This window comes from Oncorhynchus nerka, linkage group LG27 (assembly GCF_034236695.1).
Source record: "Oncorhynchus nerka isolate Pitt River linkage group LG27, Oner_Uvic_2.0, whole genome shotgun sequence".
NCBI lineage: Eukaryota > Metazoa > Chordata > Actinopteri > Salmoniformes > Salmonidae > Oncorhynchus > Oncorhynchus nerka.
Window position 1 is genome coordinate 7,925,904 of NC_088422.1, and position 18,616 is coordinate 7,944,519.

General features: G+C 39.7%; 2 protein-coding genes across 2 annotated transcripts in view; one reads left to right on the forward strand and one right to left on the reverse strand.

Moving 5' to 3' along the window:
* LOC135565248 (trichohyalin-like) overlaps positions 1-18,616 on the forward strand; it is a 65,759-nt gene that overhangs the window by 15,800 nt on the left and 31,343 nt on the right. The window lies entirely within an intron of this gene.
* On the reverse strand, positions 1,486-18,248 carry LOC135565251 (C-X-C motif chemokine 13-like). Its single transcript, XM_065011358.1, has 4 exons — positions 18,159-18,248; positions 15,821-15,956; positions 2,346-2,426; positions 1,486-2,140 (listed from the first exon to the last, which is right to left on the reverse strand). The coding sequence occupies exons 1-4, from the start codon at positions 18,220-18,222 to the stop codon at positions 2,086-2,088; spliced, it is 336 nt and encodes a 111-aa protein (XP_064867430.1). The 5' UTR covers positions 18,223-18,248; the 3' UTR covers positions 1,486-2,085.

The window sequence follows — 18,616 nt, forward strand, 5'->3', positions numbered from 1 at the left end:
GATACGCCCTAGCATATCAACTGACGTGCCAATCAGGTTAAATGGAGGAGATGGGGAACAAAGAGAAAGTGACAAGACTTGGGAACACCTCTCGGAACCTGGGGCCTAAAGGGGAAGACTGGGCGTAAGCATGAGGAAGCTTTTTAGAGCTTTCATTTTTGTGGAACCCAGCAGGAAAGTATCCTGGAGGCATAGAGTCAGGTGAAGAGAGAGTGGGACTTGTCATGGTCTCAGACTTTGGTTTTCATGCATATATAATTATGCATCGCTTATCACATTGTTAATACTGTTATGTTGTATGTCTTTTTGTTGCTTTCCAAGTCTTGTGCAGTTCACTCTCTTAGGAACCAGAAGGGGAAAGTGGAGAGACTAAAAGCTGCTCCAGCTACATTTGAAGGAGACAGCAGATTCAGCTGGAATGGCATTTTGTTGTGTGATCAACATTCAGAGGCCATAAATCTCTGAATCTGTACACCTCACAGTGACTGTCTGTTCGTTGTTTGTTCATTTGTTAGTTTTTATTCATGTTTTATTGTCATTGTTTCTACATTTATTAGTAATTTCCAAGTTTATAGGAATTGAACATTAGGATGCTGTTGTTCAAGACGAGGGACTTGTTGGATTCGACAGTTTGAACAGTGAGATATTAAAGACATGACAGATTAGACACATAGTATATTAAGGAGTAAAAGAGACTGGGTCTCTGTAGAAAGACAGATAGCTGTGGAATGTGTTGGGGGACGAGAGGAGAGCAAAGTGTGAAACAGGGGAGACAGATGGACATCTGTGGATTAGGTGAAGGAGGGGTTGAGGTCAGGAGGTGAGGACAGCAACGTGTTGATACAGGGGAGACAGATGGACATCTGTGGATTAGGTGAAGGAGTGGTTGAGGTCAGGAGGTGAGGACAGCGATGTGTTGATACAGGGGAGACAGATGGACATCTGTGGATTAGGTGAAGGAGGGGTTGAGGTCAGGAGGTGAGAACAGCGTTGTGTTGATACAGGGGAGACAGATGGACATCTGTGGATTAGGTGAAGGAGGGGTTGAGGTCAGGAGGTGAGGACAGCGATGTGTTGATACAGGGGAGACAGATGGACATCTGTGGATTAGGTGAAGGAGTGGTTGAGGTCAGGAGGTGAGGACAGCCATGTGTTGATACAGGGGAGACAGATGGACATCTGTGGATTAGGTGAAGGAGGTGTTGAGGTCAGGAGGTCAGGACAGGTCACCTGAAGGGAGGAATAAAGGTTTGGTTTCCTGTTTCCCTTTTTTCTCTCTTCCTGTAGAACCATAAAATGAAAGGATTGAAGAGAAGGAGGAGTGTCTTAATAAGTGGGATATAAATATCTGGATGGGACAAATGTTGTGTTGTCTGAATTACAGCTGTACAGAACCTCTGGGAAGAATTCAACTTGGTTAAAGCTTCTCTAGTGTCTGTGGGTTATTTACTCTGAAAAATAAGAACCTACCAATACATACTGAGATCATTTCAGATGAACTAATTCACTTTTTATTGGAATCATATTTTAATAGAATCCATTGGTGTCACATTGGTATCACATTGGTATCACATTGGTATCACATTGGTATCACATTGGTATCACATTGGTATCACATTGGTATTACATTGGTATCACATTGGTGTCACATTGGTATCACATTGGTGTCACATTGGTATCACATTGGTGTCACATTGGTATCACATTGGTATCACATTGGTATCACATTGGTATCACATTGGTATTACATTGGTATCACATTGGTGTCACATTGGTATCACATTGGTGTCACATTGGTATCACATTGGTGTCACATTGGTATCACATTGGTATCACATTGGTATCACATTGGTATTACATTGGTATTACATTGGTATCACATTGGTATCACATTGGTATTACATTGGTATCACATTGGTATCACATTGGTATTACATTGGTATCACATTGGTATCACATTGGTATTACATTGGTATCACATTGGTATCACATTGGTATCACATTGGTATCACATTGGTATCACATTGGTATTACATTGGTATCACATTTCCATTTAGCTCCAACTTGATACATTCCTGTTCCAATTCACTCAATGGTGGTTGAGATGGGAAGTTCTGCACTTCTCTTCTTCTTGTTGGTACTGTAGAAAGAGATGGTCTGTGTTAAAGTCAACAGAAGTGTGTGTGTGTGTGTGTGTGTGTGTGTGTGTGTGTGTGTGTGTGTGTGTGTGTGTGTGTGTGTGTGTGTGTGTGTGTGTGTGTGTGGTGTGTGTGTGTGTCTGTGTGTGTGTGTGTGTGTGTGTGTGTGTGTGTGTGCGTGTGTGTGTGTGTGTGTGTTGTATTTACCTTTGTAACTTGACAATGACTTTGTTGATCCATCGTGCATCTGGAGTCACACAGACGGTGGCTTTGTCCTTCTTGGTAACGCTGATGAATGAATGGAGGGATATATATTACAGCGTCGCCATGGTTACATATAATACACTGCAGAATGTTAGAGGAAATCGTAGTTAAAAAGATGAATAATTATGTATACATTATTGATATTCTAATACTATTATGTTATGATATGAAAAGTAAAAGTTATTGGTTAAGCTGTTACTGAAAATGTAAGCAGAACTAATTTGATTGTCTGTGCCTCTTGGGAAGGTCAAGGGGGAGAAAAAGCTTTTCAGACAAGATAAGAATGTTTGGGTTTTGTTCCATTGGTGAGAGAAAAGTATATCTTCTAGACAGGTTGTAATGTCTGGTTTATGAGGGGAGTAGAAAGCATCTCCGGACCTAAACAAAAAAACAACGGGGCTATCGTGGGAAACTGATGATGTCATTTTGAGTTTATAACCTGTGGAAATCTGTGTATGTAGTTAGTACTCTCTGGAATTAAACGCTCTTTAACCTGGCTTTTAAGACTGGTCTCGATCTACTTCATGCATAATTAATGAACTTACAATTCATTAATGAATTAGAAATGAGTGCTAATTGGTTTTGACAATTAAAACATAGAGGAATTTAGAATTCCTCTATCAATTTGGTCCTTCGAGCCGGATCTAAAGAACTCTACCTGTTATCTGAAGGTAATACGCTGAAAATCGTGCACGGACGAGTTTTTGACTCGTTTTACTAAAGACCTGACCTCTGAATTGAGGTTAAAATTTAAACAGGCCTGCGTATTATCACGGAGGACAGGAAGGGTGACTAGATACAACGAACAGTGCTTTTCCCAGTCAGCAGCAGGTAAAGTAGCCTTTATTCTCGAATTTGGGAGGGATTATTTCGGATATTTATTGATTAAAATGTTATGAAGGAGTTGAATTTGATCAATAATAGGTGCTTGAATATTCCGAACAAATAAAATGGGTTTCTACCGGGGGTATTAACCAGGATATCGATAAAAAGGAAGCAGGGTCCGAAATTGACCCTGAGGTAAGGTGCACTACCACCAAATAAACTAGAGCTTAATACGGCCTGGTTTTGCAAGCCAAGGATTATTAAGGAGTGATATAGTACGCATTGGAGAATTAGGACGCTTGTTCCGTACAAATAGGATGACCAATGATTCAATAAACATACCTAAATAAAGGTTTTACCTAATAGTCTATCTGTATATGGGAAGCTGACTGCGGAAAGTAGCAGATAGATATGTTAAAACAAGTGAGGATAAATTAGGCTTGGTGAGAAGGCAGGGTAATTCTAGGCGAACAGAATAAATGAACCTGTACAATGCTGAAAGAAATTAATATCAAATGATAAGTGATTAGTCTAGATTAGTGAGATTCGAGACATTAACGATTGAAAGTCCCAAAAAGAATATCCTATGGGTGAAATGTTATTGTCTGATCAAAAGTCTTCTATGGACGCGGTTCACAGGATGGAAAATACATACTGATTATTTTTAAAGGGACACACACATAGGCAGACAGGATAGTAACTAGAAGTAACTAAGTAACGGTAAATTACAAATTTATAGAACTGCACGCACATAGAATTTAAAATGATATAGAAAGGCATAGATAAGTGTTTAAAAACATTGCTACTAGTAACGATAAGGATTAAGAATGGGGAGAAATGCCTCGAAAGAAGCCCCAGAACTAACGGGAGACGAGCGATACATGGCACAGAAAGACAAGAGAAACATCGATTTCTGTCTAAGATGGAAAAAGAAATACGATTTTGATGGCCGTCTAAATGTAGAAAAGCTGGAATCCCTTATAAAACAGATACATAAGGAATGTGGTAATAATGTGAAAAAGCAGAATAAACAGGGGTTATACACAGCCGGAGTTTGGCTTTCGGAAGCAAAAAAGAGAATGGGTTGCGCCGAAAAAGAGATTAAATCTAACAAGGTTCGAGAGACACTACCCACTGCTCCCGCAGATAGAGAAGTTAACCAATTGGGTGGGCGTGAGGGTAACAAACTATATCTTCCTCGATTATACCAACAATGCAGAGATAATCCAGTCGACGAATTTGTGATTATAAGAATACGGGTGCTGGAGCAACCGGTGAAATTACCACCCAAGTATGTGGATCCCGCGGAAACTAAGAGAGGTATAATGAAGTTAGAGAAGGAAATAAAGTCGAGAAAAATGAATAAGGTGGGTCAAAAGAAAAATACAAGATGTTTTAATTGTAACAAAATTGGACATTTCGCCCGGGAGTGTAACACTCCACGAAAAAATCGTCAACAGGTTGTAATTTAAATGTAGGGAATAACGGAGAGATACGATACAATTTCGGGCTATCTGGACGTTATAGCATGGTACGTTAAATGTTAGGGTGAATTAAATTTTTACTCTGATGATTAGAATTCAAAACTGAACTCAATCTGAATAGGGAATATATATTTTACAAAGGCAGTCAGATTTGTGTCTATAGCCAGCAACGGAATTGCTAGACACTCAATGGGGCTATATAGTGCAACGCTTTGGACTATAAATTAGGTAAGAATAGTTTAATCGTAAGAAGTTGTGATTGTTTTTCTAATTATTGATTTTTGGTTAAGGTAACGCCAGTGAAATTGAACGAAAAGTAACGTATTCTAAAAATGATCTGATTTCCGACCTCATTGTGGGGAACAAATGAAAAGTCTTATCTTAAAGGGACAGTGCACGGTAATCACAGTGGTTTGAGTGTATGACAGTGGGAAAAAATATTGTGGGATGACAATTCGAAGATAGAAAAATAAGTTACATGATACCTCAAGAGATTTAAAACGAACGACGTGAAGGGATCATAAGAATTATTGGGTGTCGTTGTAGGAGTAAAAGTTTGGGTTAATTAAGGGGATTTCCCTGTTCCCAGAGACAAGGCATTTTAAAGGCGTACACTCACTAATGCTGGACTGAGTTTGTAATTAGACAAGTGAATAATGTATTGGGAATAGAGTTGTAATTAAAAATACTAAGTCAAAGACGAGACAGGTACTTAGAGCAAAATGGATTCTAAATGATAACAAAGAGACAACTATAATTCATGCCCATTATGCCCATCGAAATGTTTTTATAAAATTAGCGAATTGAGAGATGTTGATTGATGTTGTAGACTCTAATTCAGGGTTCAACAGAGGTGATAAATTAGGTTTGGTTTATCGAACCCGAAATACTGTTGTTACAGACAGCCAACCATTATTTACAATGAGTTGAAAATCGTTGCGATATGAGTCAAGGTTGAACGCTTGTTGATGACGTCACTAGCGAGACACTTTTGTCACCAGGGACTGGGGATAACGGAGCAAATCGTATCTAGGTTTCGAGTATCTTTCCAGAAGTGATATAAAAATGTTTTGGTTATTTGTTTAATGTTTATGGCCAATTTTAGGGGTTGATAAAACTGGAACAGTGTGTTCTGGCGGTTTTAGATAGAACTCTTTGTTCCGGAACGGATGAGAGTTACCCAAGATAAGTAAATTAAAGGAGTCATGAGAGAATGCGAATGCATATTTATTAAATATCGGGGATTAAATGACGGATTCCTTACACTGTGAAATGTACGACATTTGCGGCAGAGAGAAAAAGTAATGCATTGGATAATAATGTTATCGGGTTAATTGTATCTAAAGGTAGCATGGTCATTTAAGTAAACATATCCGTAGACGATGTTTAAAACTTATGATTAATGATTTGAGTCAAAGGGGAATTATCATTAGGTTTAGTTATAGTTCACTTATTGAGTTTCTGATTCGAGGTAGCATTAGTGAATGATAGTTAGGGGTGTGGTGGCTCACTTTAGAGGCCTCCTGGGATTATAACTTTGGGAAGAGTGGGGGAGAGAGCAGCTTTAAACGACCAAATTGAAAAAGGTCTGCAAATTATACACATGAAACAACTGTTAGAACTGTTTGTTTTAGTGCAAGGGTATTTTAAAGAGGCACGCTCACATATGGAACCTTATGAGATGTTTTTTTTATGGGTTTGAATTATACAGGTGACTATTTCTATTCAAAAGATAAAGGGTTCTTTATGCCTAATATGGTATGACCTTTTGACCTTATCATGACTGGCTCCCAAGGTCTGATCAGCCTCGGGGGAGAGTCATTTGTATAATGAATGGGTGTCATATTGAGTTACTAGTTTTAAGGTAAATTCATTAGAAATGAAGCAGTTTTGGTTGAGGGTTTAGAATTACTGTTTGAACCGCAAATGAGAAAGTGGTTCAGGATTCTGTCTTATAACATTAGCTGTGAAGTTTTTTGAATGGGCTATTAGGGATTTGGTATTGTAACAGAGAGAAAGTCATATTTATCATTGAGAATAAATAGGGGAAGATAACATATTTTGAGCCAACAGGGCAGGGAAGAAATTGAGATATTTTTGTTTGGTTTTAACACTCGGTTACAGGAGTGTCAAAAGACGGGGGACATTACCTGTGAAATGGGGGAGGGTGTCCGTATGATAACCAACTTGGGACAGTTTTGGGACTGGAGAAGAGGATATCCTTATAGCATAGGGGATCCTACAAAGGTGGATAGGCTTTCCATGATATGGGGGAAACCTGGGAGCACTGTTGAACTTTGTAAAGGTGATGAAATCCTACTAACCATCAAAACTATTAAGCTCTCTGATGCAGGCACTTACACCCTCGGACTACAAAGGACGAGGACAGACATGATGGGTGTTTTAAGAAGTCTGTTACAGATGTGGTGAAGGCTTCAGGCATGATGCCTTTGCTTGATGCTCCAGTTGGAGAGGCTGAGGTGAAGCATGCTTTCAGGGGAGGATAAGACTGACTGAGGATGACCCATGTATGTTTGTTCTCCCTGTCGTGAAGGGTGGCATGGTGTCCACCTGGTGCTGGATAAGAATAGCTGAGAGGACCAGATGGGTTATAAGAATGCTTTGTTCTGCTTTACTCTGTTTTACAGGACCAAAGTTTTATTCCACACTTTGCAACACATTAAATCCATGTTATTGTCAGATAGAGGACTGAGGGTCCCCAAGGAGAGGGCTTGTTAGTGTAGGAAGGATTTTTAATATGGTTGGCATTTATTAGACCTTGATTGATTATTATGAGTTTTTGAATGGTGTTGCATTTAGCAGGAATGTAGAACATCTGTGATGATTTAGGATTATTGTTAGGATTAATATAGATGGATTGAGGAAATGTGGGGAATTCGGAGAAAAGCCGCTCATAGACATGTTTTTTTTCTAAAAGAGGGTCCATGGGTTTGGATAGAGCCAAACAGTGAGAATAGGTAGTTCAAATTTGGAAAACATGAGAAAGATAACAGTACAGACAGATAGGGGAAAAGGCTGACATAAGAGCCCTCCCCCGCCTTGCAGAGACCTTGAAGGTTGGAGAGAAGAGAGGAGTGGTTTTGGAAGGGGAGAGTTGGACATGTGGAAAATGAAAGGGACACTCCTAAATGGAATGTCAGACATAAGGATGGTATACTAAATCTTACCTAAGTCATTGTTTAAATTAAGGCAAGGTTGTTACCTGGGCAGAGCCAGGTAACAAAAGGGGGGAGGTAAATGGTGTTCTAGAATAGGATAAAATTTTTTTAAAAAAGCTAATAAACAGAACGAATAAGAAACTGTTTTATTAACCAAATCTGTATGTCCAAGATTTTATACACTACAGGAGAACTACAGGTGAAGTCACTCAATCCAGTCCCATACCAAGGCCTCCTGGTGACAGCTAGCTGAAAGAGCTACCCAGATTCATATCGCACGGCGGGGGGGGTAAGACATTTTTCACTATCGAACAATAAACAGTGTTCGGGAGAAGAACTGGAATTAACAGAATTCTGGGGGCCATCTCTCGAATGAAGTGACCCTCCCTGTCCTGTCACCCCTGTTTTTGTTCATAGAAGTGAAGATGTGTCTGGCTCTGGCTGTTGATATGTTCTCGGGGAGAGGGTGGGGCTTCACGTGCGCACTGACCGTCCTGAGCTGTTTTATTGTGGGGGACATATTCCTGATTCACCATGATCCCCCGGAAAGTGCCAAAGAGGATAATTTGACTCATGTGCTAGATGAGGGAAATGGGATGTTACCTAAGATTCTCAGAAGGTCACTGAAACAAAATAGTAAGGAAGTGAGGGTGGAATTGGGCAAGGATCTCTCAGTAGAATTTTGTGTAGATCAATTGGAGTCATTCACCCCTTGGCAGTCTAGAACCATGGGACTCTATGGGAAGTATTTGTGTAAATCACCATATTGATCGTGGACAGGTCATAGCTCACACTGAAAGGGATGGCTACGTAAACCCATACACTCAATTTGGGACCAGGTGGAGTATAGTAAGGGTTGGCGTTTTGGACTGTGTTCCTGAACAGAGGAAGTATTGTATAAAGGTATGAATAGTTCAGACCAAAGACCTCAAAGAAGTTATAGAAGTGGAGACTGGGTTTGGGGAGTCCAACTTATGGTTGGAATGGATTCAATACGGCCAGATCAGTGGCTAAAGAAGAATGTTATGTCTGTGCGAACGCTAAACCCCAGTTAACAACTATCCCTTTTCCACTGAACGGAATTAATTCCCCTAAGGGAATGGCATGTATGGTAAAGCTGTTCATGAAAGCAGGAATGCCAGATAATGACAGTTGTCACTATTTATATCCCCAGGAACCAAGTTGGTACAGAGAAAATGACCACTGACAAGACCATGTCTGAATTGACAGGCTGGTTGAACTCTGGGGATTTCAATGAAATAAAATGGGCCAGTGTCACCATCTGGTGGTTGTGCGGGGGAATGAGTTTGACTGATTGGACGGGTTAGGAATGCCTTTTACACTCATACAACACCAAGACATGAAGTTAGCCAAACGAGAGAGAAGAGATGCTCCATCTGGGTCTTTTAACGACAGAGTATATATTGATAACCTTAGGGTTCCACGAGGTGTGCCGGATGAGTTCAAGGCAAGAAATCAGATACTAGCAGGATTAGAGTGGTCTACTCTCAATAAAAATGTAGACTGGATTAATTATAGTTACCAGAAGGGTTATTAAAGGGTTTGTAGAACAGACTGAAGCAATCAGCTGGAAGACCTGACAGAATAGAATTGCATTAGATAAAAGGAGGAAGTGGGCGTGGTAATCAGGACCGTGTCTTACATCCCAGGTAGCACAGCTCCGGACGAATCAGTGCCCGAAGCCTCAGCTGTTTTGACCACCCTGGCTCACGGGTTGGCAGAAACTCTGGGGTGGATATTTCTCTGAACTAAATTGGGTTGACAGTATTTATGGAAAAATGTGGTGTTATGGGCCACCTTAACCTGTGTGACTGTGTTAGTCTTGTACGTACGTGGTTGATTGCGTGTATGTATGAAAGTTATTGTTTCCAGGACTATAGAGAGATCAATGACACTACAGATGGGGGCGTTATGGGCCGATTCCAGGTTCCGACCCGTGGAGGACTGAAGGCATGTCTACAGAGGAAGTGGACGAATCTGGATCTGTCATTTGTGGGGAATTTATGTTTGATGAGACTAGTGTTGAGATGAAGGGGAATTAGACTGTAATTTGTTTCCATGATTAAACTGTTTTTTAATGAAGGTCGTGACGAAAATCCGGAAGGAAGAGTTATGATTCTGATGTAGGTTTAAAAACAGTTGGAGTTAAGGTTAGATTTGATTAATGATATTTGGAGAGTTGGATTAACATTTATAATAATGTTAATTTGTTGATTATGTGTGTGTCTATTCATATGATAATCTGATAAACCTCTATAAAAAGGTTAGTTAAATTCGTTTATACTTATATTTTTTATGATTAAATAAAACTAGATGTAGATTTGAATGTATAATATTTGATCAAAGGGAGGATTGTTAGAGGAAATCGTAGTTAAAAAGATGAATAATTATGTATACATTATTGATATTCTAATACTATTATGTTATGATATGAAAAGTAAAAGTTATTGGTTAAGCTGTTACTGAAAATGTAAGCAGAACTAATTTGATTGTCTGTGCCTCTTGGGAAGGTCAAGGGGGAGAAAAAGCTTTTCAGACAAGATAAGAATGTTTGGGTTTTGTTCCATTGGTGAGAGAAAAGTATATCTTCTAGACAGGTTGTAATGTCTGGTTTATGAGGGGAGTAGAAAGCATCTCCGGACCTAAACAAAAAAACAATGGGGCTATCGTGGGAAACTGATGATGTCATTTTGAGTTTATAACCTGTGGAAATCTGTGTATGTAGTTAGTACTCTCTGGAATTAAACGCTCTTTAACCTGGCTTTTAAGACTGGTCTCGATCTACTTCATGCATAATTAATGAACTTACAATTCATTAATGAATTAGAAATGAGTGCTAATTGGTTTTGACAATTAAAACATAGAGGAATTTAGAATTCCTCTATCACAGAATTGAACCTATCAGAAAACGTCAATATGAACGTACACATATTTAGCTGATGTTATTATGGCTGTAGTGAAATAGTTGTGTTCCCAGCTCCAACAGTGCAGTAATATCTAACAATACACACACATCTGAGTAGAAGAATGGATTTAAGAAATCTATAAGTATTAGGATGAGCAAAGTCAGAGTCCTGTATATGTAAATGTATGTATAGATACAGTACCAGTCATTTCAGGGTTTTTCTTTATTTTTACTATTTTCTACATTGTAGAATAATAGTGAAGACATCAAAACTATGAAATAACACATATGGAATCATGTAGTAACCCAAAAAGTGTTAAACAAATCAAAATATATTTAATATTTGAGATTGTTCAAAGTAGCCACCCTTTGCCTTGATGACAGCTTTTCACACTCTTGACATTCCTTGGACCTCATGGCTTGGTTTTTGCTCTGACAGGCACTGACAACTGTAGGACCTTTATATAGACAGGTGTGAGATGTTCCAAATCATGTCTAATCAATTGAATTTACCACAGGTGGACTCCAATCAAGTTGTAGAAACATCTCAAGGATGATCAATGGAGACAGGATGCATCTAAACTCAATGTAGAGTCTCATAGCAAAGCGTCTGAATACTGATGTAAAAAAGGTGTTTCTGTTTTTATATTTAATAATGTAGAGTCTCATAGCAAAGCGTCTGAATACTGATGTAAATAAGGTGTTTCTGTTTTTATATTTAATAATGTAGAGTCTCATAGCAAAGCGTCTGAATACTGATGTAAATAAGGTGTTTCTGTTTTTATATTTAATAATGTAGAGTCTCATAGCAAAGCGTCTGAATACTGATGTAAATAAGGTGTTTCTGTTTTTATATTTAATAATGTAGAGTCTCATAGCAAAGCGTCTGAATACTGATGTAAATAAGGTGTTTCTGTTTTTATATTTAATCCATTTCCTAAAATGTCTAAAAACCTGTTTTCTCTTTGTTATTATGGAGTATTGTGTGTAAATTGATGAGGACACTTTTTTATTTAATCCACTTTAGAAAAAGGCTGTAAACATAATAAAATGTGGAAAAAGTCAAGGCGTCTGAATACTTTCTGAATACACTGTATGTATATGTATACATGTGTGATTGAATGTAGAGTCATTGTGGACAGTATGTGGATAGAATATATAGTACATCTGTAGAATAGGTAGCATATAATAGTATATGTACAGCAATAGTTGAATAGGATGGCCTTGACTAGAAAAACATATTTGTAATCTGTGATTGTCTGGAGTCCCTGCCACATACTGAGTTTCGGGGGGAATTGCTACAGGCTACCACTGCAAATGCCCACATTTATTACAATGTCTTAGCCTTGGTTACGAATAGGAACATTGAACTCATCATCAGTGACTAATGACTGGTTTGCATAGCATGCAGTAAAGTGACTATACTGACTAATTAATTTCCCCTCCACCACGACCGATCCCCCACGCTTCTTCCCCTATGCATTAGAAAACCACAGTTTAGCGCTTCGTTCAAGACCTCGCTGACTGACTCACATGATCTATGTGTGAAGACAATGACAGCCACCGTGGGTTTTAGGTGCGGTTTCCAAGACACAGATGAAGCCTGAACAACAACAACAACAAGCATGGAGATTCCACTGGGCCAGTGGTTACCAACCAATCGATCGCCATCGACTTCAAGGCATTCCTAGTCCATCACCAAACATTTCTGTAGAAAATCATATGAAAAAGGATTGCGGTTCTTCTTTTTAAATTCGTGTTGCGCTGTTACCGGCAGGTGCACTCCAGAAGCCTTGCGTACCGGGTAGACAAACTGTTCCCAGTTTAAACCATTGAATTTGTCAGGAAAGACAAACTCCACCTAACCGGCGGACAGGAAGATCTGTGGATAAATCGAGTGAGTCTAACTGCGCTGGCCAATCGTATAGCTCAAATCACTGTGCCTACAGCTTCCACGACCCCACGCAAAGTTTGATACCAGCCTATGCAAGATTTCATAACTTTTAAAACCATGACCAGAGAGAAATGATCAAAGAATACAGCTGCTGTTTTTTATGACTGAGTTCATGTTTAAGTTTTCATTCTGCTCTGTCACTGTTTTCATTCAACACTATTACATAATATAAAACATGTTTCTCTCTACTTCCACTCACACTGTAATGAATGAGTAGCCAAGTGTATCGACAGCGCTGTGTTTCTATCATTATTAGCATCTCGTCCTGTCTATTTTAATAGGGAGGGATATTATACTTTCTCTGGTCAGAGGAACAACATGAACTTGTGTCTGAAAGCAGATGCGGTGTGACTCGACTTTAGCCATCAGGTGGAAGACGTTGTCCCCTCTCTCTGGTCAGTCTCACCTCTCTCTGGTCAGTCTCACCTCTCTCTGGTCAGTCTCACCTCTCTCTGGTCAGTCTCCCCTCTCTCTGGTCAGTCTCCCCTCTCTCTGGTCAGTCTCACCTCTCTCTGGTCAGTCTCACCTCTCTCTGGTCAGTCTCACCTCTCTCTGGTCAGTCTCACCTCTCTCTGGTCAGTCTCCCCTCTCTCTGGTCAGTCTCACCTCTCTCTGGTCAGTCTCCCCTCTCTCTGGTCAGTCTCCCCTCTCTCTGGTCAGTCTCACCTCTCTCTGGTCAGTCTCACCTCTCTCTGGTCAGTCTCACCTCTCTCTGGTCAGGCTCACCTCACTCTGGTCAGTCTCACCTCTCTCTGGTCAGTCTCACCTCTCTCTGCTCAGTCTCACCTCTCTCTAATCAGTCTCACCTCTCTCTGGTCAGTCTCACCTCTCTCTGGTCGGTCTCACCTCTCTCTGGTCGGTCTCACCTCTCTCTGGTCGGTCTCACATGACTCTGGTCAGTCTCACCTCTCTCTAATCATTTTCACCTCTCTCTAATCCATCTCACCACTCTCTAGTCAGTCTCACCTCTCTCTAGTCAGTCTCACCTCTCTCTAATAAATCTCACCTCTCTCTAATCAGTCTCACTTCTCTCTGGTCAGTCTCACCTCTCTCTGGTCAGGCTCACCTCTCTCTGGTCAGGCTCACCTCTCTCTGGTCAGGCTCACCTCTCTCTGGTCAGTCTCACCTCTCTCTGCTCAGTCTCACCTCTCTCTAATCAGTCTCACCTCTCTCTGGTCAGTCTCACCTCTCTCTGGTCGGTCTCACCTCTCTCTGGTCGGTCTCACCTCTCTCTGGTCGGTCTCACATGACTCTGGTCAGTCTCACCTCTCTCTAATCATTTTCACCTCTCTCTAATCCATCTCACCACTCTCTAGTCAGTCTCACCTCTCTCTAGTCAGTCTCACCTCTCTCTAATCAGTCTCACCTCTCTCTAATCAGTGTCACTTCTCTCTGGTCAGTCTCACCTCTCTCTAGTCAGTCTCACCTCTCTCTAGTCAGTCTCACCGGAGGAAAGGAAGGAGAGAGCAGGACCGTGAGAGGTGGACCCTCTGCTCTTCTCTCCCTCCCTCCGCTGAGACTAATGCGGAGTTCAAAACTACTGGGAACTCTGAAATCTCAGACTTCTGACTTCAGTGTGTTCAAGACAACTGGAAACTGAAAAAAACGAGACCCGACGAGGAAAAATCATTTTGAACGGTCATCCGGCTCTAAATTCCAAGTCGGTAACTGAGACATCTTTCTAGATCTCCAACTTTCCAACCTGAAGTTCGTTGACTTCATGATTTGACCTAGTTTATCTCCCAGAGTTCCCAGTTGTCTTGAAAGCACCATGACAGATGCAGATACCATCAGTCCAGTAAAATAAAAGCCAATTATTTCAATTTCTGCTCAGCTGTGCCTCGCAAGTGGTCCACCAACTGATCTGTTTTGGAATCAAAGCTCGAGTTTTGAAATATAATATTGTCTGAGGATAACAATATTGTCAGGACAGGCAAATACACACGTAGAAAAAGGGTTCCAAAAGGGTTGTTCAGCTGTCCCCATAGTAGAACCCTGTTTGGTTCCAGGTAGAACCCTTTTGAGTTCCATGTAGAACCCTTTCCACAGAGGGTTCTACCTGGAAGCAGGAAGGGTTCTCCTATGGGGACAGCTGAACAAACCTTTTGGGTTCTAGATAGCACCTTTTTTTTCTAAGAGTGTAGCCAATATGATGTGATAATGCATTAGGTATACTGTGATAAAGTATTAGGCATACTGTAATAATGTATTAGACATACTGTGATAATGTATTATGCTGTGATAATGTATTAGGCATACTGTAATAATGTATTAGACATACTGTGATAATGTATTATGCTGTGATAATGTAGTATGCATACTGTGATAATGTATTAGGTATACTGTGATAATGTATTATGCTGTGATAATGTAGTAGGTATACTGTGATAATGTATTAGACATACTGTGATAATGTATTATGCTGTGATAATGTATTAGGCATACTGTGAGAATGTATTAGACATACCGTGATAATGTATTAGGCATACTGTGATAATGTATTGGGTATACTGTGATAATGTATCATGCTGTGATAATGTAGTAGGTATACTGCGATAATGTATTAGACATACTGTGATAATGTATTAGGCATACTGTGATAGTGTATTATGCTGTGATAATGTAGTAGGTATACTGTGATAATGTATTAGGTATACTGCGATAATGTATTATGCATACTGTGATAATGTATTATGCTGTGATAACGTAGTAGACATGCTGTGATAATATATTAGGCATACTGTGATAATGTATTATGCTGTGATAACGTAGTAGACATACTGTGATAATGTATTAGGCATACTGTGATAGTGTATTATGCTGTGATAATGTAGTAGGTATACTGTGATCATGTATTAGGCATGCTGTGATCATGTATTAGGCAGACCAGGTAATGGTATTAGGGCTACTGTACAAGAGAACAGTTTTTATTAGGTTAATGTAACTAAGTCATGTTTAAAAAAACAAATTGTTTCAGAAATAGATGTTGGTTTGCTTGTTGACTGTGAAAGGGTTCTTGACTGGTTGCTAGGTGGTATTAGTTGACTCACATGATCTCTGTTTGACGACAGTGGGCACCTGGAGGTAGGATCTCTATCCTGTGGAACAGCCGAGGAGAGATGAAAGCAGAGGACGTCCGGATGCAGAGACACTTCTGACATGCAGCACAGCCGTTCATGGGGAAAGCTGCAGGGATGAAGACCGGGAATATTACATACAATAACAATATAGTGTTTGAATTTGGGGTTAAAGGTTAAGGTTTAAGGGATAGAGTTAACACCTTTTTATCATCACTAAAAGTTGCACTTTGAAACATGTGAATGTTACAAAAACAAAACTGATTCTAGATCAGCACTCTTAGGGCTCTATTCAGTCTGTATCATCGCTGAAGTGTTACAGATTAAATCAAAACTGATTCTAGATCAGCAGTCTTAGGGCTCTATTCAGTCTGTATCATCGCTGAAATGTTACAGATTAAATCAAATCAAAGTTTATTTGTCTCGTGCGCCGAATACAACAGGTGTAGTAGACCTTAAAGTGAAATGCTGAATACAACAGGTGTAGTAGACCTTACAGTGAAATGCTGAATACAACAGGTGTAGTAGACCTTAAAGTGAAATGCTGAATACAACAGGTGTAGTAGACCTTAAAGTGAAATGCTGAATACAACAGGTGTAGTAGACCTTACAGTGAAATGCTGAATACAACAGGTGTAGTAGACCTTAAAGTGAAATGCTGAATACAACAGGTGTAGTAGACCTTACAGTGAAATGCTGAATACAACAGGTGTAGTAGACCTTACAGTGAAATGCTGAATACAACAGGTGTAGTAGACCTTACAGTGAAATGCTGAATACAACAGGTGTAGTAGACCTTACAGTGAAATGCTGAATACAACAGGTGTAGTAGACCTTACAGTGAAATGCTGAATACAACAGGTGTAGTAGACCTTACAGTGAAATGCTGAATACAACAGGTGTAGTAGACCTTACAATGAAATGCTGAATACAACAGGTGTAGTAGACCTCACAGTGAAATGCTGAATACAACAGATGTAGTAGACCTTACAGTGAAATGCTGAATACAACAGGTGTAGTAGACCTTACAGTGAAATGCTGAATACAACAGGTGTAGTAGACCTTACAGTGAAATGCTGAATACAACAGGTGTAGTAGACCTCACAGTGAAATGCTGAATACAACAGGTGTAGTAGACCTTACAATGAAATGCTGAATACAACAGGTGTAGTAGACCTCACAGTGAAATGCTGAAAACAACAGATGTAGTAGACCTTACAGTGAAATGCTGAATACAACAGGTGTAGTAGACCTTACAGTGAAATGCTGAATACAACAGGTGTAGTAGACCTTACAGTGAAATGCTGAATACAACAGGTGTAGTAGACCTCACAGTGAAATGCTGAATACAACAGGTGTAGTAGACCTTACAGTGAAATGCTGAATACAACAGGTGTAGTAGACCTCACAGTGAAATGTTGAATACAACAGGTGTAGTAGACCTCACAGTGAAATGCTGAATACAACAGGTGTAGTAGACCTTACAGTGAAATGCTGAATACAACAGGTGTAGTAGACCTCACAGTGAAATGCTGAATACAACAGGTGTAGTAGACCTTACAGTGAAATGCTGTATACAACAGGTGTAGTAGACCTTACAGTGAAATGCTGAATACAACAGGTGTAGTAGACCTTACAGTGAAATGCTGAATACAACAGGTGTAGTAGACCTTACAGTGAAATGCTGAATACAACAGGTGTAGTAGACCTTACAGTGAAATGCTGAATACAACAGGTGTAGTAGACCTTACAATGAAATGCTGAATACAACAGGTGTAGTAGACCTCACAGTGAAATGCTGAATACAACAGATGTAGTAGACCTTACAGTGAAATGCTGAATACAACAGGTGTAGTAGACCTTACAGTGAAATGCTGAATACAACAGGTGTAGTAGACCTTACAGTGAAATGCTTACTTACAGGCTATAACCAATAGTGCAACAAAGGTATTAGGTGAACAATAGGTAAGTAAAGAAATAAAAACACCAGTTAAAAGACAGTGATTGCGTGACAGCAATGTAACGGTAATATCTGATTGAGTCGACATGCAGTGTTTACCGTGAATGCAGTTTCCACTCAGGAACATTACCTTTAAATGTCACTCACGCTGCAACGCAGAACTTCTGCCATACGGATTGAATACAGACCCTACTCTGAGACACTTAACATTGCAGTGGATTGATTGTGAAAATTGGAATTAAATTGTTTAAAAACATAAATGATAATAGGTTTGGTTTGTTGATTGTTCAAGAGTCAAGTTGAACAGATTCATAGATATGTAGATATATAGATAAAGATGCAATATCTCACCTTGAAGAGCCACGAACCAGCAGAGAGTCAGGGACACCAACAGGTAGTGTGTCTTGAAAGGCATGTTGAGTCTGTGTTGGCTGTGGTCGGCTGGTGTCGACTGAAACTGAATGATGTCTCTGGGTTTATATTGCTGCTAAAAAGGAAGTGTGGGGGAATCCCTCGTCTTCACGCAAAATGAAGATCAGACTATTGGAGGATATGCAAATCTAGTCAAAACATGGTAAATGCTGAGTAGAACAAGTAGAGATTCAGTGGTTAAGATTGGATAGCGTTTAAAAACTGTATTTCTCGTAGACATACAGACAGGTCCATAATTATTGGCTTTGATAAAGATGTTTTTTTAAAGACTATAAAATCAATCATACAAACACTGAACTATATTTTATGCAAAAAAAAGGGGAAATTATATTTTATACGAATACAATTAATCAGTGAAAGAGATTTGGTTTCACAAG